This window comes from Triticum dicoccoides, chromosome 4B (assembly GCF_002162155.2).
Source record: "Triticum dicoccoides isolate Atlit2015 ecotype Zavitan chromosome 4B, WEW_v2.0, whole genome shotgun sequence".
NCBI classification, from domain to species: Eukaryota; Viridiplantae; Streptophyta; class Magnoliopsida; order Poales; family Poaceae; genus Triticum; species Triticum dicoccoides.
Genome location: NC_041387.1, coordinates 588,170,077 through 588,193,640, shown reverse-complemented (window position 1 = coordinate 588,193,640; position 23,564 = coordinate 588,170,077). Strand labels below are relative to the sequence as shown.

The 23,564-nt window shown below is 51.7% G+C and overlaps 1 protein-coding gene across 1 annotated transcript; it reads right to left on the bottom strand.

Annotated features, from left to right (window-relative positions):
* Positions 1–650: 650 nt before the first annotated feature.
* LOC119291607 (solute carrier family 25 member 44-like) lies at positions 651–2,264 on the bottom strand. The gene has a single exon (XM_037570396.1). The coding sequence runs from the start codon at positions 2,009–2,011 to the stop codon at positions 1,022–1,024; it is 990 nt and encodes a 329-aa protein (XP_037426293.1). The 5' UTR covers positions 2,012–2,264; the 3' UTR covers positions 651–1,021.
* Positions 2,265–23,564: the final 21,300 nt, after the last annotated feature.

Genomic DNA, 23,564 nt, shown 5'->3' with positions numbered 1-23,564 from the left:
TCGTGTGCCGTTGCTCTCATTCCCCTTGGAGAGGGGTGCCATTTGTGGATGGTTCCTTGTTTCTCGAGGATTCCTCTCCTCCAGCTGACGGGAGACGGAATTTGGTGCAATAGCTAGCTGGTCTACTCTACCCCGGGAGCAGAATTGATCGCCTGCTTATCATATCGTAAATCGCACGTCTCGCCAGCGTCACCACCTACCCCATCCATCTTCTCACAGACTGATATTTACAGCTGTGGTCTTCTTCAATCTTCAGCAACTAACTGGACGGTTTCTTCTGAGATTAAACGAAATATCTTGAACGGTTTTCTGTCTAGTGCCATATCTTGTGCGGCAGGTCGAGTGTCATCTCACAAACAAAAGGTAGAGTGCTATCATGCCATGGAGGAATCGGGAAAGTGATCGAGGTGGCGCCATTGCACTCTCACTGTCCTAAACACTAGTCCCTGAGAGAGGACTGACGAAGAAACTGATGAAAGAAGGGGCCATTGGTGCACATCAAGTCACCTCATTCTATGAAGCAAAGCCTTGACAGTGACGCCGCTGGCAGCCTAGCACAGCAGTGACCATGAACGGAGTGGGCAGTCAGTTAGAGTTAGGCACACAAGGTTTTTCAATCACATAACAAAGCACACACTAATACGGAGTACTCATCACCATCATCGCTAAGATAGTTCATAAGAAGTTCAGACTGAAAATCTTTTACTTCAGCTAATTTTTCATCATCATCATCGGCGGCGGCGGCGTCGCCGCCACCACGGGCATAAAACCAGCAAAACCTGGCATCCTAAAACCCCATCCACCTTCTAGTGCTTGTTCTTCGCCATCCACCCCTCTATAGCACCAGATCGACGAACCCAAACGAGAAATGAAGCAAAAGATCTTGAGCATATGTACAAGAAACCTAACTAATTGAGACCGGCCGGGCAGCACCTTCACGGATCGATCTCGCTTCGAGGCTACCTTGGTTTGAGTCACCTGGTGAACGACGACGCTAATGGTAGTGGTGAGAAGGATCGATCTAGCCCAGGGAGCCCTCCTTGGCCGACATCCGCTTCAGGAGCTCGTAGGTGGTGACCATGGTGGCGGCCGAGAGCGACATGGAGCCCCACCTCGGCCCCAGCCCGCGGTAGCACGCGGCCCACCCGCCCTCCTTGAGCAGGCCCCGCACGGTGCTCCCCAGCGTTGGCCGCGCCACCGCCGCGTCCGTCTCCATCACCTGGAGCCGCGTCTTCACCGTGTCCAGCGGCATGGTCACCAGGGCCGCCGCGCCCCCGGCCACGGCCGCGCTGGCGCCCTGCACGGCCATCAGGGCCGGGTAGCTCTCGGAGCGGTCGGCGCCCACGACGCGCCACGCGAAGCGCTGCGCCATGGCGTAGGACGCCCACCACACCGCGTTGGACGGCGCGTAGGTGATGATGGAGAGGCCGAAGCCGCGGTAGAGGCCGCGCACGCCGTCGGCCGCGAGGATCTTCCTGAAGGCGTCCGCGCCGCCGGCGTAGCGGCAGGCGGCGGAGGTCTGGACCATCAGCCGCTGGCTGATGACATCCACGGGGGTCCAAACGACCTGCGCGGCGACGGCGGCGGAGACCCCCGCCGCGGCCGAGGCGACCGCCGACGCCGCGGGCTCGGAGACGCCGAACCGCAGCGCGGCGGACCCGACGGAGCTCTTGGTGGCCTCGAGCGCGGCCATGTAGAGCGCGCGCGCGGGGACGGTGCCGGCCAGCGAGGCGCCGAAGCCGCGGTAGAAGCCCCGGAGGCCGTCGCGGCCGAGGATGGCCCTGACGGTGGCGGCGGCGGCCTGCGGGGGCGGGGCCACCTGCAGGTGCGTCTTGACGACGACGGCCGGGTAGAGCGCGGCGGAGACGCCCGAGAAGAGGGCCGCGCCGAGGACGAAGAAGCGGGACTTGTCGAGCATCTCCCAGTTGACCTCCGCCGGCAGCCGCCGGATCTCCTCCACCGCCGCCGCCGCGCCGCGCTCCTTCTCCATGCCCGCAACGCTGAAGCTCATCCTCTCTGCTGCTGCTGCTGCTGCTCCCCGCCAACCAGAGAAAACCCAATCATCCAATCAAATCAATCCACGGTGACAAGATCCATATCACGCCATCGCAGCGCCGGCCGTCGGCGGAAGAAGGAAGCTTCTCCGGCGAGGAGGGAGGAGGGAGGGGCGGCACTTGGGGCCCTTGAAAGTGGGGGAAAGTGGGAGGCAGCGTGGCGAGTGCGATTATTCGGGATCCCGAGGGGGTGAGTGAATATTTATACAGAGGGTTGGTGTCGTGGCCAGCCACCCGGCCTTATCCCCGAGGGAAGCCCTACCGGCCGGCGTGTAGCGGGGTAGTGGCATCGTACCAGCAGCCGTGATGCCCGGACGGCAACCGTCACGTGCCGGCGGTGGGTGCGTGTCGGGGAGCGGGGCTTATCGGTCACTGTTGGCGGAGCCACCGGAGACCGCCGGTGGCCGCGCCCCATTGGCCGCTGGACCGCGGGGGGAGGGAACAAGCCGTGTGGGAGGGAAGGGATTCCACTCCACATGATTCGATCCCGCATTTTTTTAATGCGTGCGCGACTGGATCTGGATCGGTCGATGTGGTGTGCTGCGCACACAGAGACAGCTCCGGCAACTGCAAGTTGCTGTTGAGCTCGCCCGCCCAGCCCACAATAACGGCGCTTGATTACCACGTTCGCTCTCCATACATACGACGCACGATGTCGACGGTCGCCGCCTTGGCCGTGGCTTCCTTGACCACGCAGCACTACGTGCGTCTGAAAACCATCTCTCCGGCTGACAGACTCGTCGGTCGACGCCACACTCCCCACTACAGGCCGTCGTGTCACCAATCATACGTGGTTGATCTGTTGGTAAGCCTCTGAAGGGATTTTCTTTCCCCGGCCGACGACGGACGCCTTCGACCGTCGGCGAGCTCTCCGACAAGACCAAGTCAACAAACGCTAGCACAAAGAGGACGGGGAGAAGTCGGTCGTCGGAGCGCGTGACATTATTGGTTGTCGCAAACGGAAATAAAGTTGTCAAGATGCGTCCGCGACAAGCAACACCACGTACGTGAACCATCCCAGTTTACCCGATACGTGAACGAAAATAAAGTTGTCAAGACGCCATGGGACCGCGTGCTCCAGCCAAGTTCTCCACGCAAAAAGGACCAAGGTAGTAAGAAACTCCATCACTCACCAGAAAATTAACGAGTTTAGTAAAATGGTCTTTGTAAAACAGTATCAGACGTCGCGGCTAAGCTAGCGGGAAGGTACATTGCTACTTGCAGGTGCAGGTGCAGGTGCAGGCGGCGTCCGTGACACTAATTGTTAAAAGTGCCCGAGAAGATTTGAAAAAGGTTGCAATTTTTGGTGCGTAGTCACACACAGAACAATGTGGATAAGCCTTGCTTACTCGTTTCCGACGAGCTTTACCTAAACGTTTTATTTTTCGTGTAAAAGGAAGTTTGTCCCGCGCAAAACGCCAGGATGCTTCAGGACATAATTCACCCATACGCATATATTGGGAACACAAAGATGAGTCACAACCATGTTTGTGTAATCCGGCCTTCAACATCTTTGGCATGTATTCTTATCATAAGGTTCGTTAAGGGACTCTTTAGTTGATTCAAATGAATTTTGTAAGAACTTTAGAGGACTATATTTGTTAGGATTTTGTCTAGGGCTTGTTTTGATTTGCACAGCTGAAACTATTTAAAAAAATGAACTATTGTACATGCGATCAGAAAAGGAATTTTTAAATGAGTCCAGTATCATAAAATTAAATCATTTATTTGTTTCTATGGTAATTATGCGTCATTAGGGACAGTTCACCATTTATGAAGATCCTTATTGTTTTCCTTTGGCGCGACCAAACGACAGATAGTAAAAGTGTGATTCAAGGAGGCCATAGATGGTTTATTAGTAGTGCCACTTTTACGGGAGGGAATGGTTTAGTATTTCTTCGCAAAAGTTTATCATATCTTCTTGTTTTGTAAGGAGAGTTGTAGAACAAAATGCATTATCCAGACCGAGTGAAAGAGTGTACAAAGTCTCGGCATCCAGCCACCACTTGAAAAGTTTAGCAAACGGATCTCACCAGAGAGACCAAAAGATTTCTTCTATTTGACAGAGTTTTCTATTAGGAGATTCACCTAAATACCTACTGCTAGTGGTGGATATCATTGTTTTTAAGCGTGTGCTCTGATCAGTGGATCGAACCTGAGACATCCACATCCTGGGGTCCTCTACTGATGGTGGGTACGAACATATATTGATACCTTTGCTCTGTAAAAGACTAAAAGTGCTCGGTCATGTCTCTGTTAGAACGAAATTGGGGTGGTTCGATACGCAGTACCGAATAATTCGAACGTCCCAAATGGTCGATCCATAATTACAATCTGCACATCCAAACCGTAGTTGGGCACATCCACCACATAGCGAGTCTATGTTCCGTACGTGGATGTGCACATCTGCTGGATCGCGTCATACGTGTTCTCGGCTGACGGGCGGGCCCTTCCCCCAGCTGTCCCGCACCCCCACCGCCGGCCTGCACGCGCTTTTTGCTGGATCGCTCGCCGGCTTTTGTCTTTTGTTTTCCATTCCATTGTTTCTATTAGTATATCCGGGTTCGTGCAACGGTGCAACCGTGCGGCACCCGGCGACCGGCGACGCAGGTTCAGAGGTTGGTGGTGGTGGGCGCCCGTGGTCTTGCTGGCGGTATCCCGGTGGGCTACGGGGAAATCTTGTGGGCATCGTGCGGGCGGCCGTTGCACGCTCGAGGGGTCAGTCGGCACGGCGAGAGCGCGAGCACGCGATGGCCGGCGCGCGCGGTAGAGCCGCCACCTGCCGGGACCTTGGCCTCAGATTGCGTACCGGAGACTTGCACGGCCACGCGCGGAGCGACATTACGTGCTCTGCTCTTGTTAGACTGTATTTACACGTGTATATTGTAACGTTGTATACCACCTCATTATATATATATGTGATAGGCCACCCCTAGAGGGTTGTGCCGGTTCCCCCCAAAGCCTATTATCTTACATGGTATCACGCTAGGTTACGTCCGCTTCCGCCTAAAAACCCTAAACCGCCGCCGCCGCCGCCGCCGCGCCCGCCGTCGCCGTCGCCCGACTGCTATGACGTCCGCCGCTGCGTCCGGCTCCACCGCCACCGGTTTTCTGCCGGCCTCCCTCGCGGCACTTCTCTCGAGGCCGCTGGATGCCGCCTCCCTTCAGGCGCCGATCGGGACACGGAGCGTCGGCTCCCTCTTCGCGCTCCCGCCGGCTGCTACTTCGCCCGGGCAGGCGCTTGTGACCCACACCGCCGCCGCCCCGTCAACCGCGGCTGTCGCACCCTCGGCCACTGCACCGCTGGTGGCGGAGGACGTCGCGCTGGCAGGCTTCACGGCGCCAACCGCGGCCATCGCGCCCTATGTCACCACGCCGGCTGCCCCTTTGACTGTCTCCACGGTGGTCTCACCTCAGCCAGTCTCCTTGATGGGATCGCAGCCGCCGCCGCCGTTTCACTTCGGCCATCTCATCACCATCAAGTTGTCGTCGGACAATTACATCTTCTGGCGCGCACAAGTTCTTCCGCTTCTTGGGAGTCACTATCTGCTTGGCTATGTCGACGGCTCTCTCCCTTGCCCTCCTGCGCTGGTTGACAGCGTGCACGGTCCGGTCTATAATCCGGCTCACCGTGTCTGGACAGGGCAGGATCAGGCGAACCTCTCCTCCATCCAGGGGTCGCTCTCTCCGGGCGTTGCTGGGCTTGTTGTCTTCGCCAAGACGTCCCACGAGGCATGGACTATTCTTGAGCGCTCGTTTGCGGCACAGTCGCAGGCTCGTGTATCTGGGCTCCGTCGTCAACTTGGGGAGTGTCAGAAGCTTGACTCCACCGCCACTGAGTTCTACAACAAAGTCAAGAGTCTCGCCGACACGCTGGCCTCCATTGGACAGCCCCTCACCGACTCCGAGTTCAACTCGTTTATTGTCAATGGTCTTGATGAGGAGTATGACGCCCTAGTCGAGATCATCAATGAGAGGGGCAACTCCACGCCCATGCCAGCACACGAGGTCTTTTCACGCCTCCTGCTTACTGAGCAACGAGTCGAGACGCGCTGATCCAGGGGCAACGGCGCCCTCTCGGCAAACGCCGCCACCAAGGGTGGTCGCTCCTCTGCTTCATCCAGGGCTCCTTCGGGGCAGTCACCACCACCCGCCTCGGCCCCTCCTCCTACTGCGACGCTACCAGGGGCTGGCGGTCCACGTGTGTGCCAGCTTTGTGGTCGCGATGGGCACTGGGCCTCGAAGTGTCACAAGCGCTTCCAGCGGGGTTTTCTTGGTCTCGGCAATGACGGGAAGGATACACGCAACTTTGCTCGTCAGGTCGCCATGGCTGATCGTCCGCCGCCGCAGAAGCCACAGGGACACACTCAGTCCTACTCCACTGATCCCCACTGGTACATGGACTCTGGGGCGACAGAGCACCTGACCAGTGAGATGGGGAAGCTTCACACTCGTGAACCCTACCATGGCTCCGACAAGATCCACACCGCCAATGGAGCATGTATGCACATCTCTCATATTGGTCAAGCATCACTTCTCACTAGACATGCCAATAGGAGTCTTCAACTTCGCAATGTTCTTCGAGTTCCATCTGTGACACGTAATCTTCTTTCAGTTCCTAAACTCACTCGTGATAATAATGTGCTTTGTGAATTTCATCCTTTTGATCTTTTTATTAAGGATCGGGGCACGAGGGACATTCTTCTTAGTGGGCGGCTCTGCCAAGGTCTCTATCGCCTGGAGCATCCTGGCGTCGCTCGCGTCTTCAGTGGAGTTCGGGTATCTCCGTCACAGTGGCATGCTCGTCTTGGTCACCCGGCCACACCTATTGTCCGGCATGTTTTGCGTCGTCATGAGCTTCCTAGTGTGTCTAGTAATAAAGATGTAGCAGTGTGTGATGCTTGTCAGCAGGGGAAGAGTCATCAACTTCCTTTTTCGGAGTCCAGTCGTGAGGTGAAACATCCTTTAGAACTTGTGTTTTCAGACGTATGGGGTCCTGCTCAGACTTCTGTTAGTGGTCATAATTACTATATCAGTTTTGTTGATGCTTACAGCCGCTTTACCTGGCTTTATCTTATCAAACGTAAATCTGATGTGTTTGACATTTTTGTTCAGTTCCAAAAACATGTTGAACGCCTTCTCAAGCACAAAATTGTTCATGTTCAGTCGGACTGGGGTGGCGAGTATCACAACCTCAACTCCTTCTTTCAGTCGCTTGGGATCACTCACCGTTTAGCATGTCCACATACACATCAGCAGAATGGTTCAGTAGAACGTAAGCATCATCACATTGTTGAAGCTGGTCTGACTCTTTTGGCCCATGCATCTGTTCCATTTCGTTTTTGGAGTGATGCTTTCACCACTACATGTTTTCTCATCAATCGTACTCCCACTCGTGTTTTGAATATGAAGACTCCCATTGAAGTTCTCCTTAATGAACAACCGGACTACACCTTTCTCAAGGTGTTTGGGTGTGCTTGCTGGCCCCATCTCCGTCCATATAACAAGCGTAAGCTCGAGTTTCGTTCCAAGAAGTGTGTTTTTCTTGGTTATAGCTCTCTTCATAAAGGATACAAATGTCTTCATGTGCCCACTAATCGTGTCTACATCTCTCGGGATGTTGTGTTTGATGAGCATGTTTTTCCCTTTGCCAAACTCCCTGTGTCCACTACCGAGCCACCTGTCATGCATTCATCCTCTGTTGCTTCTGACCAATTTGATGATGTTGCATATTCTCCTCTATTGTTGCCTAACCATGGTGCAGGCACTGGTCGTGGGGCTCGTTTGGAGATTCTGGAAGTGCCATCTTCCTCTTCGTCGCCATCGCCTTCATCCTCGGCACCTTCTGTTGTGCATGAGGAGCACATGGCGCCCCTGCATGGCCTCGGTTTCCGTGCTCATGCACGGCCGATCGACGTCCTGGCCCGGTCGCCTCTGGCTTCTGGGCTGCCTTTGCCATCGTCGCGCCCTGCAACCCCGCCGACTGGGCCGGCCTCCTCGGTCCCCGTCTCGCCCAGGGCGTCGGGGCAGTCATCACCAGGCCTGGCCTCGCCCGCCCCTGCCTCGCCCAGGGTGTCTGGGCCCTTCTCACCAGGGCCGGCCTCGCCTGCTCTCGCCTCGCCAAGGCCGTCTGGGCCGGTGTCACCGGAGCTGGCCTCGCCCACTCTTGGTCCGCCCATGGCCTCTGAGCCCCTGTCGTCGGGCCAGTCTTCGCCATGCAGCCCGGAGTCGTCTATCCCGAGCTCGCCTGAGGTGATTCCTGCATCTCCGGCGACCGTCACGTCTCCGTCACCTTCGCCTCCGCCGGCTCCTGCTGCTGCTCTACGTCCACATACGCGCAGTCGGAGTGGCATTTTTCAGCCTAAGCAACGTCACGATGGCACAGTTGCTTGGTTAGCGGCGTGCATGTCTGCTGCTCTCGCAGATCCATCCTCTGAGCCACGCATGTATCAAGCTGCTATGCGCATTCCTCATTGGAGAGAGGCCATGGAGCAGGAGTATCAAGCGCTTCTTCGCAATCAGACATGGACTCTTGTTCCTCCACAATCACGGGTAAATGTCATTGATTCCAAATGGGTTTTCAAAGTGAAGAGGCATTCTGATGGGTCCATTGAGCGCTATAAGGCTCGTCTGGTTGCTCGTGGTTTTCGACAGCGTTTTGGACTTGACTATGAAGACACCTTCAGTCCAGTGGTCAAGCCTACTACCATCAGACTTCTTCTCTCTCTGGCTGTTACTCGAGGTTGGTTTCTTCGTCAGCTTGATGTTCAAAATGCTTTTCTTCATGGTGTCTTGGCGGAGGAGGTTTACATGCGCCAGCCTCCGGGTTTCTCTGATCCGGATCGCCCTGATCATCTCTGTCGTCTGTCCAAGGCAATTTATGGTCTGAAGCAGGCTCCTCGTGCTTGGCATGCTCGTCTTGCAATGGCTCTTCGTGCTCATGGTTTTGCATCATCAACTGCTGACTCCTCATTGTTTCTTCTTCAAAGGCCTGAGGTTACTATGTACTTGTTGGTCTATGTAGATGATATCATTTTGGTCAGCTCCTCTTAGTCGGCTGCTACTGCGCTTGTTCGCTCACTTGGTGCTGATTTTTCGGTCAAGGACCTTGGGAAGCTTCATTACTTTCTTGGTGTGGAGGTTACTTCTCGTGCTGCTGGCCTTGTTATGACGCAGAAGAAGTACTCTCTGGATTTGTTGCAGAGAGCTGGGATGCTTAAGTGCAAACCGACGACTACACCCATGTCTACTACTGATAAGCTCAATGCTGTTGATGGTGTGCTTCTTTCTTCTTCTGATGCGACAGAGTACAGGAGTATTGTTGGTGGGCTCCAGTACTTGACGATCACGCGACCAGACATTTCCTATGCTGTTAACCGAGTCTGCCAGTATCTGCAGTCACCCCGTGACACTCATTGGTCTGCTGTTAAGCGGATTTTGCGCTATATTCGTTTCACGGTGGCTCATGGTTTGCATATTCGGCCGTCTGACTCTGGTTGTCTTTCAGCATATTCTGATGCAGACTGGGCTGGCAATCCGGATGACAGGCGATCCACGGGTGGTTATGCTGTCTTCTTTGGCTCTAACCTGATTGCCTGGAGTGCTCGGAAACAGGCTACTGTCTCGCGTAGCAGTACTGAGGCTGAGTATAAGGCTGTGGCCAATGCCACATCAGAGATCATCTGGGTACAGTCCTTGCTTCAGGAGTTAAGTATACCCCAATCACAGCCTCCTGTTCTTTGGTGTGATAACATCGGTGCTACATACCTTTCTGCAAATCCGGTATTTCATGCCCGAACGAAACACATTGAAGTTGACTATCACTTTGTGCGTGAACGTGTCTCTCAGAAGCAACTACAGATCAAGTTTATTTCTTCCAAGGATCAACTTGCTGACATCTTCACCAAGCCATTGCCTTTGCCACAGTTTGAGACTTGCAGGCGCAATCTTACCCTTATAGATTCATTAGAAAGTGGCTAAGATTCAGGGAGGGTGTTAGACTGTATTTACATGTGTATATTGTAACGTTGTATACCACCTCATTATATATATATGTGATAGGCCACCCCTAGAGGGTTGTGCCGGTTCCCCCCAAAGCCTATTGTCTTACAGCTCTCGGCCAGATATTATGCGAACCGTGCAGCATGCAAGGTCGCTCGATACAGTGGACGTGATTAGCACTTCATTGGATACTCAAGTTTGGCGCATAACGGTGAAGACACACCAGCAGTCTGTGTACTGTGCTGCTTCATGGAAAGCACGGGCAGACAATCAGAGCCAAGGCTCCAGTTAAGGGTCGGTTAACCACTAGCAGTGGCTGTTAGAGCAACTTCATTGGGCGACTCATTTCGTCCGCCGCCGTCCGTTTGGGACGGAGTGGACAAAAAAGTCGGTCCAACGCGCCGACCCAAACGAACGCGCGTCCAGTTGGCATCTGCCTGCCGACCCATTCCCTGCCCATTTTTGAACCGGATTTGCGTCGGCGCGAACGCGCGCGCGCGCCTACTTCTCTTCCCGGGCCCGCTGGTCGGTGGCAGCATCCATCATTTTTCCTTCATTCCACCCAAAAAACCCTTCCGCCCGCGCGCGCTCCCCGTCCCGCCCCCACCATGGACGACGCCCTCGAGGCCGCCGCCAACCTCGCCTCGTCCTGCAAAGGCAAGCCTCGCACCCCCTGCATGATCGCCACGCCCAAGCCGAAGAAGGTGCTGACGTCCGAACAGTGGGCAAAGGATTCGCCCAAGAGGAAGGACCGGAGGCATGCGACGGACGCGAGAGATGAAGCCATCGCGGCGGCCGTCTTCGTCGCCGCCGCGCAGCAGGAGGTTACTAATGCCCGCATCGCGGCGGCAACGAGGGAGGTGCTCTACCTGATGGGGTTAAACCCTAGCCAGCACGGCCTCGTCAACGCCGCCGCGGCCAGCACCGGCTCATCCACCTTTCCTTGGACGGTGCTGCCCGACTCGCCCCGCGCGTCGGCTTGCAACCCGGTGCCCGGCTTCTACGTCAACCCGCAGGCCTCCCGCCTCTCGGGGGGAGTGCTCGCCCAACGTGAGCGTGGTCGCGCCTTCCACGCCCGCGCCCATCGACCTCAATGCCACACCGGTGGCTCGTCATTCGGAGGCGCGAGGAAACGCGCGCGGCAGACGCCAACCAACCATCTGCCGGGCGCGCGTAACCTGTTCGACAGAATGCCGGCCGCTAGCGACAACGCCTACATGCAGGACATGGTCTTTGAGGGTGGTGCGCAGGCCGCTGGCTTCGATCCCGACGAGACACAAAGCCAGGACGGCCGAGGGGCGTTCACGCCATCCGCTGACTACAATGAAGATCAGGCGGCCTTCATGCGTGATCAGGTCGGCTTGGACCTGGACGGCTTCCCTCTCGACCATGAGTTTCCGGAGGACTACGGGCTAGAGGAAGAGGACAAGTGCGACATCGAAGGGGAGCCTTTGTTCGAGGATGAGCTCGCCAACCAAGCCGCCGGGACGAAGCCGAAGCGCAAGAGCAAGCGGACCAAGGCACACACGGCGGCCGAGAACAAGCTTCATTGCAAGTGTTGGAGAGACATTGGGCAAGACCCCAAGACAGGCGCCGAACAAAAGCATTCAACTTTTTGGATTCGTGTCCATCGTGAGTTCCATGAGCGCAAAAAGTTTCCGCCGTACCAATTTATAAGCACGCGCGGATGGGTGTCCATTTTGAAGCGTTGGAGGGTGATCCAACAAGAGTGCAACAAGTTTTGTGCCACTCTTGAGAACGTCAAGGCCCGCCCCGTGAGCGGCATCTGCATGCAAGACATGGTATGCTAGCAAGCCGCCCTCTTTTGTGTCATCAACTCTATTGTGTGTTCGTTTGCATATCATTTTGCCAATATGCTTGCATGAAATACATTTATAGGCATTTCAAGCTTTGGAGGCATTCAAGGTCCAACACAATGGCAAGTGCTTCAACCTCTCCCATTGCTTTAGGGTGATCAAAGACGAGGAGAAGTTCAAGGCGCAATATGCTGCCCTCAAGTCGCGTGGTGGGAAGCAAGTCGCGGAGGAGGTTGGGAACGGCGAGAAGGCTTGGCCGCGGGGGAAGACCAACTCCAAGAAGGAGGACAAGCGGGATGCGGCATCCATCGCCTTGACCGCTACCATGGAGGACATGATCACCAAGAAGGACTAAAGGGAGGAGAAGCGCCGACAAGAAAGGGAAGAGCAAATGAACACCTTCATGGAGATCCAAGGGAGGAGGCTTGACATGGAGGCAGAGAAGCAAGCACGGATGCTTGAGATGGAGGCGGAGAAGCAAGCCAAGATGCTAGAGATCGAGGTCGCCAATGCCAAGACCAAGGCGAAAGAAGTGGCACTCGTGAGCATGATGACCGGGATGGAGATCATGAAGGTGGATCTCAACACCGTGTCGCCAAGGAAGAGGTCGTGGTTCGAGAAGATGCAGGCCGACATGCTCAAGTTCAACGACGAGTGATCTATGGCGGCGAGCGCCATCTTTTTTGTATGTCGGCAGGTGTGCTGGCATGACCGCAGCGCCACGATGGCGTGGTCGAACTCAAGTCCCACCCTTTTTTTATGCGCTGGCATGTGTGCCGGCCGGCCGGCGAGCCCGCCAGCATGAACTGTGGTGATATTTTTTGAAGCCGACATTGTATGTCGGCGCTGGCATGGTGCGGGCACGAAACATGGCCGCTGGCATGATCCGCCGCCGGCCTTTTTTAAATGTTGATTGCAGACATTAAATGGGTCGACGCGTTGGGCGCACTGCCAGTCCAAATCAAAAACAGGGCGGACGCGGGGCGGGCGGCCGACCCAAACGGACAAAAAACAGATAAATTCGCCGTCCGTTTGGGTCGGCCCGTTGGAGTTGCTCTTAATTCTCTACTAGTTAACCTGCCACTAGACATTACAACTGAATTGTTACTAGCTAGATGCAAAAAAAGACACCCCCGCGTCGTCTCGGCTGAGGCGACACGGGCGGAACCCCCAGCCCGCGCTGCCGGGCAGCCCTCCCGCCCTCTTCCTCCTGTCGCCGTCGCCGAAGGAGGCCGCCGGGCTAAGCTCGGGCGGCAGACGGCGGCGGCGGGGTCGACTTCCTCTCGCCAGGCCGCGGGAGCTCGCTCAGGGTGGGGAGGCTCGATCCCTTTTCTACGTCAAGATGGATCCAATCGAGGGCTTCAGCTGCGTCGCTGGCGGGCCTCTGGGCTTCTTCTCCGACGGTATGGCCCCTGGCAGCGGCTCTCGCGAGTGGCAGTCGCAGCCGTGTCATCGCCGGGCGACTGGTCTTCGGCCAGCTGCTCCTCTCCGGCGGTCGGGGCGGGTGCCCCCCGCCTGCCTTGTGGGGCGCGTCCCTGGTCGGGCCGGTGGCGTGTTGGCCTCTGGTGGCTCCTGTCTGGTGCAGTGGTGGTGGATGCCAAATCGGCCGGATCTGGCCTGTCTGCGTCTTCTTGACTGGCGGGGAGGTGTGGTGCTTGGTGGCTCTCTGGTGCTGCTGGCGCGGTGGCTCTGCGAGAGGTGGGCGGATCAGCGAAGGTGTAGTGTGTGAGGGTGCTGGTGGTGTTGGGTATGCTCCCAGCGAAAGCTTGCCGGTCTTGCCGGCCGGCGACGTCGGCGTCAGCGTCTGTGGACGTCGTTTAACCTTCTTGGAGGCGTCATTGTGGAGTTCAACATCCTCTTACACCCTCGGATCTTGCTCTTCGGGTGAAAGCCTAAGGCCCGATTGGGTCGGGCGACGGCGTCGTCATCGTCGCTTCCCTCTTTGGAGCGTCGCCTTGAAGAGCTTCATATCCCGTTTGCATGCTTCATGGGCTGGACGTTTGCGGCACTGCGGTCGGCAGGTGCCCGTCTGGCAATGCGGATGTTTGCGCGGCTTCCTGTATGTGGCAACGATGGCGGCTTCAGGCAGAGTGAGGTTTGCTGATGGTTCTTGGTAGTCCGTCTCTTCTGGCGTGTTCGAGGAGTCGCCGTGCCTCGCTTTGTCTTTCTGAAGTCGGAGCTGCTGAGGAGGGACCCTTGCGGTGACGATGACATGAGACGGGTGGTCGGCTCTGGCGCTGGCTCGGCGCAAGCCCAAACGCTTTTCTCCTGCAATGTTCGTCGACATAGTCGGAGCTGCCTGGTCGTCGGCGCATGTGGCTGACTGTTTGGCATCGTCCGACGCAAGCCTCGACGCTTGTTTGCAGTGAGGGCTTCTTCGGTGGTCGTCGATGGTGGAGTCAGAGTCGCCCTTGCGGAGGTGTGATGACGATGACGCCGGGCTGCAACCTCGACAACGCTTTTCTCCTCGGCGGGCGGGCGTGTGTGTAGGTTGCCAGGTCGACCGGGTGCCTTGTTTTCGCGAGCATGTTGTGACGATTTTTGCTCGGTTTTTCGTTTATTAACCGTGCAATTCTCTTCAACCTTTTTTAATGACTCGGCCCCGCGTTTAAAAAAAACCTGCCACTGCCAGCCAAGCTTGGCGCGGGGCAGGTTGTCTCAATATGGCTGTTAATTCAAGTGCTGCCACTGTCACTCCATTGTAAACTATAAGGGTGAGGAATGGTTCAGTGTTCCGTCGCAAAAAGTCTCCTTTTATCATGTGACTTCTTTAAGGAGAGCGGTAGAACAACATGCATTATTCAGAATCGTAAAAGTTCCAGTATGTAGCCAGCACTTGAAGAGTTGAGCAAACGGATCTCGCAAAAGCAGGTAAAGATTTTTGTCGAAACTGTTTTCTAGTTTGGCGATGTACCTAATACAGTGGATATCATTTCATAAGGACGTGTGCTCCCAACTTTCTCCCGTCAGTGGATCGAACCTGGGTAGTTGATCTTTCTATTAGTTCTATCTAAATAAACAGGCAAGAACATACTAAATTGGAGCCTGAGTTGCACTTGCCCCCGCACTTCCAGCACTGTCCCATCCAGATCCAGGGACCAGGGGTCCAATTATTTGTTGCGAAAAAACGGGGGTCCAAGATGATGGTGCATACAGTATAATAAGTACGTATAAAAGTGATAGACATACAGATACATGTACTATCTCTCATTTCTTTCGGAAATGGGAGTAGTGTAAATTCCAATGCACCGAAAACTCTAAAAACAAACGCACATTCCCGCTTGATTGCCCCTGTTCAACAAAGGGATGCTCTCTGACGTACAGGCATGGTGCATGGAGATGGAGGACACACAAATCATGGAAGGAAACCGGTGTCCCGTTCGGCCTCCGGTTCAGCCACAGCCTCACTTTGTAGTGCTGGGACCATGATCCTCTGGGCTCCGTGGACGCGCGCTAGGGCTAGGCCCGCCCCACCTCACGCCGGGTGACAGGCGGGCCCGTCCCAGCTGCCCCCCACCGCCGGCCGTCGCTTTTGTTGGGTCGCTCGCCGGCCTTTGTCCTTGTTTACGTTTGTTTTATATCCGAACAGCTCGTGCAACGGTGCAAGCGTGCGGCAGCCGGCGGCTACCGGCGAGGCAGGCTGGTGGTGGGCGCCCGTAGTCTTGGGGATGTCACGGTGGGCTGCGGGGAAATCTTGTGGGCTGTGGCGGTTTGGGTGAACGCGGCCGTTGCATTCTCCAGGGGCCGGCACGGCGAGAGCGCGAGCACGAGATGGCCGGCGCGACCGGTAGAGCCGGGGCCGTGGCCACAAATTACATACGGTACAGAGCTTCCTCCTGTTGTTGTTGCACGGCCACGAGCAGAGCCACATCACGTGCTCTGCTCTCGGCCGGAAATGTACGGGAGTGGCGCGCGCCAACATACCAGAACCGTGTAGGATGCATGCAAGGTCGCTGGGTACTGTTGACCGGATGATTACTGCTGCTGCCAGCACGTCACTATTTTTGCCACCGTTGCCTTCAGTGGATGCACGCAAGTTTGGTGCGCGTATTTGGCAGGACAGTACTACTGTTCATGTTGAATTGTTGGTGGCCGCTTTGTCCGGTGCCAACCGATCGGAGTACTGCGCAGTTAATGGTGAAGACAACATCAGGCAATCTGTCTACTGTGCGGGTGTTCATGTACGCAGTATGCGCTGCGAGTTTGCTGCTCCATGGAAAGCACACAGGCTTGGCATAGCGAGATGGAAACGTATGGTCGTCAGTTAACTAGCAGTAGTTGTTAATTCTCGTCTGCTACTACTCTAATGGAGCTGTCACTGACTGCCAGCCAAGAAAGCCTTAGCTAGGGGCCGGTTAACTTTACCTTGTTGCACCCCAAAGGTTGCCTCCTCAAGGCTCGTAGAAATGAACACCCTGGGTAGATTGGGTCGCCTCCGCACGCACTCGCCCTTCCCCGAACCGTGGAGCCGTACGTGGAAACTGGACGCGTCTTAATCTTTAATCTTGTGCGTGAGTGCGGCAGGTAGGAGGAGGAGCGACAGCGAACCATGGCCTACGCGACGCGAGTGACGCGAAGCGAAGCGACAGGTCCGTGGTGAACTCGTCGTAAGACGTCGGTCAGAACTGTCATCTCTTGATCCGGTGGACTTCTTTTTGTGCCGTAATGTAATGTCACATTTCTCATATGAGCTGTGTTCTAATGTTTGTTGTATGTGTGCAGTCGTTACAAGGTGTCAATTATAGCTGCTGAGAGAGAGTGCAGTATAAAGATGGTGTGATGTTGCCGCGGAGTGTATTTGTTTAAAATATATAAAAGACAAGCCTAGTTTGTAAGGGCATATACAGTGATTGATAAGACAATGTTTTTTAGGTATGTAGTACAATGGTTGATATGATAGTTTTATCTTAAATCTTGCATGTAATTTAGAGATGGCAATAAAACATGTATACAATGAGTTATCTTTTAGTCTTATCTAAGATAACTAGCTATTCCTAAAATCATGGTGACATGTATTGGGCTAAGCGATCATCTCTTAAATAAGATAAGACAAGCCTTTTCTTATGGATTCTTTCTCCACCTCAACAATTATCCTATATGGCGCACCTAAGATACCATCATTGTACATGCCCTTAAGCCTTGCATGTAATTTAGAAATGACAATAAAATGATGTCTACAATGGGTTATCTCTTAGCCTTATCTTTAATACTCTCTCCGTAAAAAAATATAAGAGTGTTTAGATTACTAAAGTAGTGATCTAAACGCTCTTATATTTCTTTACAGATGGAGTAACTAGCAATTCCTACAAACGTGGTGAGACATATTATGCTAAGTGATCTTCTCTTAAATAAGAGAAAGCAAGCTTTTTCTTATGATTTCTCTCTCCTCGACTTCAACATTTATTCTATGTGGTACTCCTAAGATAGCATCATTATACATGACTAACGCCATCGTACATGCCCTAAAGTGTTTTTTTTCTTCAAGTGATATGGATGTATGGAGCCGGCAGCTAGCAGACTGCTAGAGGTACTCCCTCCTTACATTGTATTGTATAGAGACTGCATATTGGGATTGTAAGAAGTAGAATTAGTGGCTAATGCAATAAATGGATGAAGTGAGTCTCATATTTGAATATGTCATTCCTTCTCTATTTTTGTTATACAAACTTCTGCTGATCTTCTTTCTAAAACGACCCCGAGTCAAATAAAAAATGAGTCTTCTTGATATTGTGCAGTGCAGTTCTACTTGATAATGTGTTTCTATAGAATTTATACTGCTGAAGACATGCTTTCTGCCAGCAACATTACTTTCTCAGCCCAGTGCTCAACTTTTGGCGACGCATGGTTCTAAACTAAGTTTGATCCCCCGATACCAGATCCACTCACGAAATGGGGCAGCCAACAATGTTCAAATCATACAAATGGGATGCAATTTTGAAGATTGAGAGCATTCTAGATGCAACTTTGAAGATGATTACGTCGGTTCCATGCATTCATACTTTTACCCAGTGAAATGGTAGTCTTAATGGTTCCGTACTAGGTTTTATTTGCATATTGTGTATGTCCTCTGATTAAAAATAAGTGTCTGAGTTTTGAACCAAGGTTAGTTCAACCTTAGCTTGAAGTTGTGACACTTATTATGGATCGGAGGGAGTAGTTAAAATGTTCTTTGGATGATATGACGCATTGCCATTCAAGAGAAAAAGATAACAAATATTTGGGTTTGTTATATAGTAGTACATCGATAGCATTGACATTTGCCCGGATGCACATTTCCGTGTGCAAGATTAGTGTCGCTAACACACAACAGCGAAGCAAACTACCATGCTACATAGAACGCCAGCCCAACACACCCAGTCAACCGACCCCCCTCACCCACACACTCATCGATACCCGGCATAAACTTCACACTGCATCCAAACCACTTAAAGTAGAGAAACAAAAGCCCATGAAGCACTACAAAAGTACAACCCCAAAACAGACAAACACAGTGAAACGTTAAAGATGATGGGTTGACGGTGCGACAAGGCGCACATCTGCTTCTTGTCTGATAGTAAAATATCGGGAGAAAATTATACATCTCACAATTATGACAGATGATCTCCATGTTGACTTAACATGACCTTGTCAGCAACCTCCACAAATCCAGTTACTCTTCATAGCAATATAACATCCTCCATGTGAATTGGCCAAAAAAGAGTACAAAAAATCAGTATTAAAAATAAAAGGTATAAAATCAAGTGGGAGAGAGGAGTCTTTGTTAGAGGAAAATCATGTTTAGTAGTCTAAATATGCTTCAAGTAAAAATCTGGGAGGAGTTAGTGAAAAACGAACGTGGAGTATGTGATCCCGAGCTTCAGTGATAACAGTAAAATATAAAAAGAAAGTAAAAAAATCAAGAAACATTGAAGTTTTGTCTACATACATGCTGAAAGAACATGTGGTGCCCCCATGTGTGGTTTTGGTAATTGATGACATTCTCTATGGACTAATGGTTGCCTTGAGTTATATTTGTAGGATTTGTCCGTAGGCCTTTCTTGAAGTCCATTTGTTGGTTTCAAGGAGTTTATGTGTTGTCCAAGGTACTTCTTCAAAGGAATTATCCAAAGATTGGTCATGTGAGGTTTAAGCTTATTGCAAGCATGTCTTGAAGAAGAAGATTGTGTGAACATTCAAGTTTACCTTCAAGACACCATCCTAATGGAGAGAGTTGGAAAGATTCAAGGTTGATCAAGACTAAGTACAAAGAGTGATTCAAGTTGATCAACACACAAAGCATAGAAGATGTACCGAGTGGGATCAAGTGATCCCATGGTATGGTAAGCATTGTCTATTACACTTTGTGTACTAACCCATGGTGTACGTGAGGGTTGGTTAGGTATGTTTCCATGGGCTTGTGTCAAGAGGAAGATCTCATACATCCTATGGAGGATGACATAAAGTACCGATCGTCATCAAGTGTGCAAGTTCGAGTGGAGCATCACGAAGAGACCAAGTGCTTGAAGCTTGTCGTCCATTGTGGTGGTAATGGACTTGTGAAGATGTGCCGAAGAGTGGCTCACCCATAGTGGAGTATGGGGGACCAATCAACTAGTCTTCATCGACCCAACGCAATCAAGAAAGGTGGTCTAACTTGAGGAAGTCAAGATCGTCATCATCTAGCTCAAGTGGACTATGTGCAAGGCAAAGGTTTGCCCTTGATAGGTTTTCTATTTTACCGGTCTTATGATGGTAGTTGGGAGACCGGGTTATAGGATCGATTGCTGTTCTATCAAGGGGGCTCTCAAGTTAGTAGCTTGATCGTATCATTTGTAGATAGCTCAAACCATTGCATCCTTGCATCATCTTTCTTGGTTCTTGTTTGGTGTTTCTGTTTGTGAGTTTTTGAGCTTTTGGCCATTCTCTTGACAAGCTCGAGTTCATCGAAAATGGAGTTCATGTGCATCTTCTATGATGTTTTTGATGTTGGAGTTTATGCCGGTTCCTCTTTCATAGAGGTTTCTCATCTCTATATCTTATGCATATCTCCCCTGCCACTTCTTACTATAACTAGTCGTTGTTTGGATGCTTCTCGTCGTCATTTATCCAACAAGCTTGAGTTTGCTCAATTTGGAGTTCATTTGCAGAAGTTGTGGCAGTTTAGGCTTTATTGCATCCTTTGTTTTCTCTCTTGTGTTCCTGAAAGCCTCAAGCGGTAGTACTGATCTCTCGAGTGGTAGTACCGCTTGTAAGCGGCACTACCACGGCCATGTGCCGCGCATAGTACCACCGCTTCTGTGGATGTGACTTTTCGTATCGAGTTCCGTGGTAGTAGAGCGGTAGTAGCGAGCGGTAGTACCTCTTATAAGCGGTAGTACCTCCCCAAGCGGTACTACCTCTCCGGCAGAACTACAACTTGTGTTTTATGTCTTGTTGGGCTGTTTTGACCATGCTAAGCGGTAGTACTGCTTATGCACGACCTGAGTGCATAACGGTTGGATTCGGGGGTGCTTATAAAAGGGAGTCTTCTTCCCCAATGAACCTTATCCTTCTAACTCGTGTTCGCCCCCCATTGTTAACCTTCTTCGAGCTTGCCATCTCTCAATCCCTCCATGGATTCTTGCTAGTTTTTTGGGGAAAAGAGAGAGGATATCTAGATCCACATTTCCACCAATCACTTTCTCCTCTATGTGAGGGGAACCCCTTGGATCTAGATCTTGGAGTTCTTGGTGTTCTCCTTCTTGTTCTTCCTCTCATTTTCCTCCATAGCTTTTGTTGCTTTGGTGGGATTTGGGAGTGAGGGACTTGGGCACTCCGTGTGCCCTTGCCATTGCATTTGGTGCATAGGTTTGAGTTCTCCACGGTGATACGTGGAAGTTACAAGTTGAGAAGCTTATTACTCTTGGGTGCTTGGTACCATAGAGCTTGTTCCTCTTGAGTGCTTGGGCGCCCTAGATGGTTGGTGGTGTTCGGAGCTCAATCTTTGTGGTGTAAAGCTTCGGGCAAGCGTCGGGGTCTCCAGTTAGGTTGTGGAGGTCACACCGAGCAATTTGACGGGTACCGGTGACCGCCCCCAAGGGTTGCCAAAGTGTATGGGTTCGGTGACTGCCCCCAAGGGTTGCCAAAATGTACGGGTTTGGTGACCGCCCCCAAGGGTTTCCATTTGTACGGGTTCGGTGACCACCCTCAAGGGTCCCTTGGTGGAATCACGACATCTTGCAATGTGCGAGGGCTTGAGGAGATTACGGTGGCCCTAGTGGCTTCTTAGGGAGCATTTTGCCTCCACAACGTTCCAAACGGAGATTAGCATCCGTGAGGGTGTGAACTTCAGGATACATCATCGTCTCCACGTGCCTCGGTTATCTCTTACCCGAGCCATTTACTTATGCACTTTACTTTGTGATAGCCATATTGTTTCATGTCATAAAACTTGTTATCACTTAGTTGTCTATCTTGCTTAGCATAAGTTGTTGGTGCACATAGGTGAGCTGATAACCCACAAGTATAGGGGATCGCAACAGTTTTCGAGCGTAGAGTATTCAACACAAATTTATTGATTTGACACAAGGGGAGCCAAAGAATATTCTCAAGTATTAGCAGCTGAGTTGTCAATTCAACCACACCTAAAAGACTTAATATCTGCAACAAAGTATTTTTAAGCAAAGTAGTATGGAAGTAACGGTAACGGTGGCAAAAGTAATAGTGGCAGTTTTGTAGCAATCATTGGCAATATAAAAGTAACTTACAATGATCAATATGAAAGGAGCTCGTAGGAAATGGATCAATGATGGATAATTATGTCGGATGGCATTCATCATGCAACAGTTATAACCTAGGGTGACACAGAACTAGCTCCAATTCATCAATATATTGTAGGCATGTATTCCAAATATAGTCATACGTGCTTATGGAAAAGAACTTGCATGACATCTTTTGTCCTACCCTCTGGTGGCAGCGGGGTCCTATTGGAAACTAAGGGATATTAAGGCCTCCTTTTAATAGAGTACCAGACCAAAGCATTAGCACTCAGTGAATACATGAACTCCTCAAACTATGGTCATCACCGAGAAGTGTCCCGACTATTGTCACTTTGGGGTTGCCGGATCATAACACGTAGTAGGTGACTATAACTTGTAAGATAGGATCAAGAACACACATATATTCATGAAAACATAATAGGTTCAGATCTGAAATCATAGCACTCGGGCCCTAGTGACAAGCATTAAGCATAGCAAAGTCATAGCAACATCAATCTTAGAACATAATGGATACTAGGGATCAAACCCTAACAAAACTAACTCGATTACATGGTAAAGCTCATCCAACCCATCACCGTCCAGCAAGCCTATGATGGGATCACTGACGCATGGCGATGAGCATCATGAAATTGGTGATGGAGGATGGTTGATGATGATGACAACGACGATTTCCCCTCTCCGGAGCCCCGAACGAACTCCAGATCTTCCCTCCCAAGGAAGAACAGGCGGCGGCAGCGACTCCGTATCGTAGAACGCGATGAATCCTTGATACGTCTCCAACGTATCCATAACTTATGAAGTATTCATACTATTATATTATCCATCTTGGATTTTTTACATGCATTTACATGCTATTTTATATGATTTTTGGGACTAACCTATTAACCTAGAGCCCAATGCCAGTTTCTGTTTTTTCCTTGTTTTTGAGTTTTACAGAAAAGGAATACCAAAGGGAGTCCAATTGATCCGAAAATTTACGAAGATTATTTTTGGACCAAAAGAAGCCCACAGAGCATCGGAGATGGACCAGAAGAGTCCCGAGGCCACCACAAGGGTGGAGGGCGCGCCCTACCCCTGGGCGTGCCCGCCTACCTCGTGGCTGCCTCGTGGACCCGCCCTAACTTGTTCCCGACGCCAACACCTCTTTTATATCCCCAAACTTCCAGAACAGAACCTAGATCAGGAGTTCTGCCGCCGCAAGCCTCTGTAGCCACCAAAAACCAATTGGGACCCTGTTCCGGCAACCTACCGGGGGGGGGGAAGGGAATCCATCACCGGTGGCCATCTTCATCATCCCGACGCTCTCCATGACGAGGAGGGAGTAGTTCACCCTCGGGGCTGAGGGTCTGTACCAGTAACTATGTGTTTGATCTCTCTCTCTCTCTCTCTCTCTCGTGTTCTTGATTTGGCATGATCTTGATGTATCGCGATCTTTGTTATTATAGTTGGATTATACGATGTTTCTACCCCTCTACCTTCTTGTAATGGATTGATTTTTCCCTTTGAAGTTATCTTATCGGATTGAGTCTTTAAGGATTTGAGAACACTTGATGTATGTCTTGCATATGCTTATCTATGGTGACAATGGGATATTCACGTGATCTACTTGATGTATGTTTTGGTGATCAACTTGCAGGTTCTGTAACCTTGTGAACTTATGCATAGGAGTTGGCACACGTTTTCGTCTTGACTCTCAAGTAGAAACTTTGGGGCACTCTTTGAAGTTCTTTGTGTTGGTTTGAATAGATGAATCTGATATTGTCTGATGCATATCGTATAATCAAACCCACGGATACTTGTGATGACATTGGAGTATCTAGGTGACATTAGGGTTTTGTTTGATGTGTGTCTTAAGGTGTTATTTTAGTATGAACTTTAGGCCTGTTTGTGACACCTATAGTAATAGCCCAATAGATCGATCAGAAAGAATAACTTTGAGGTGGTTTCATACCCTA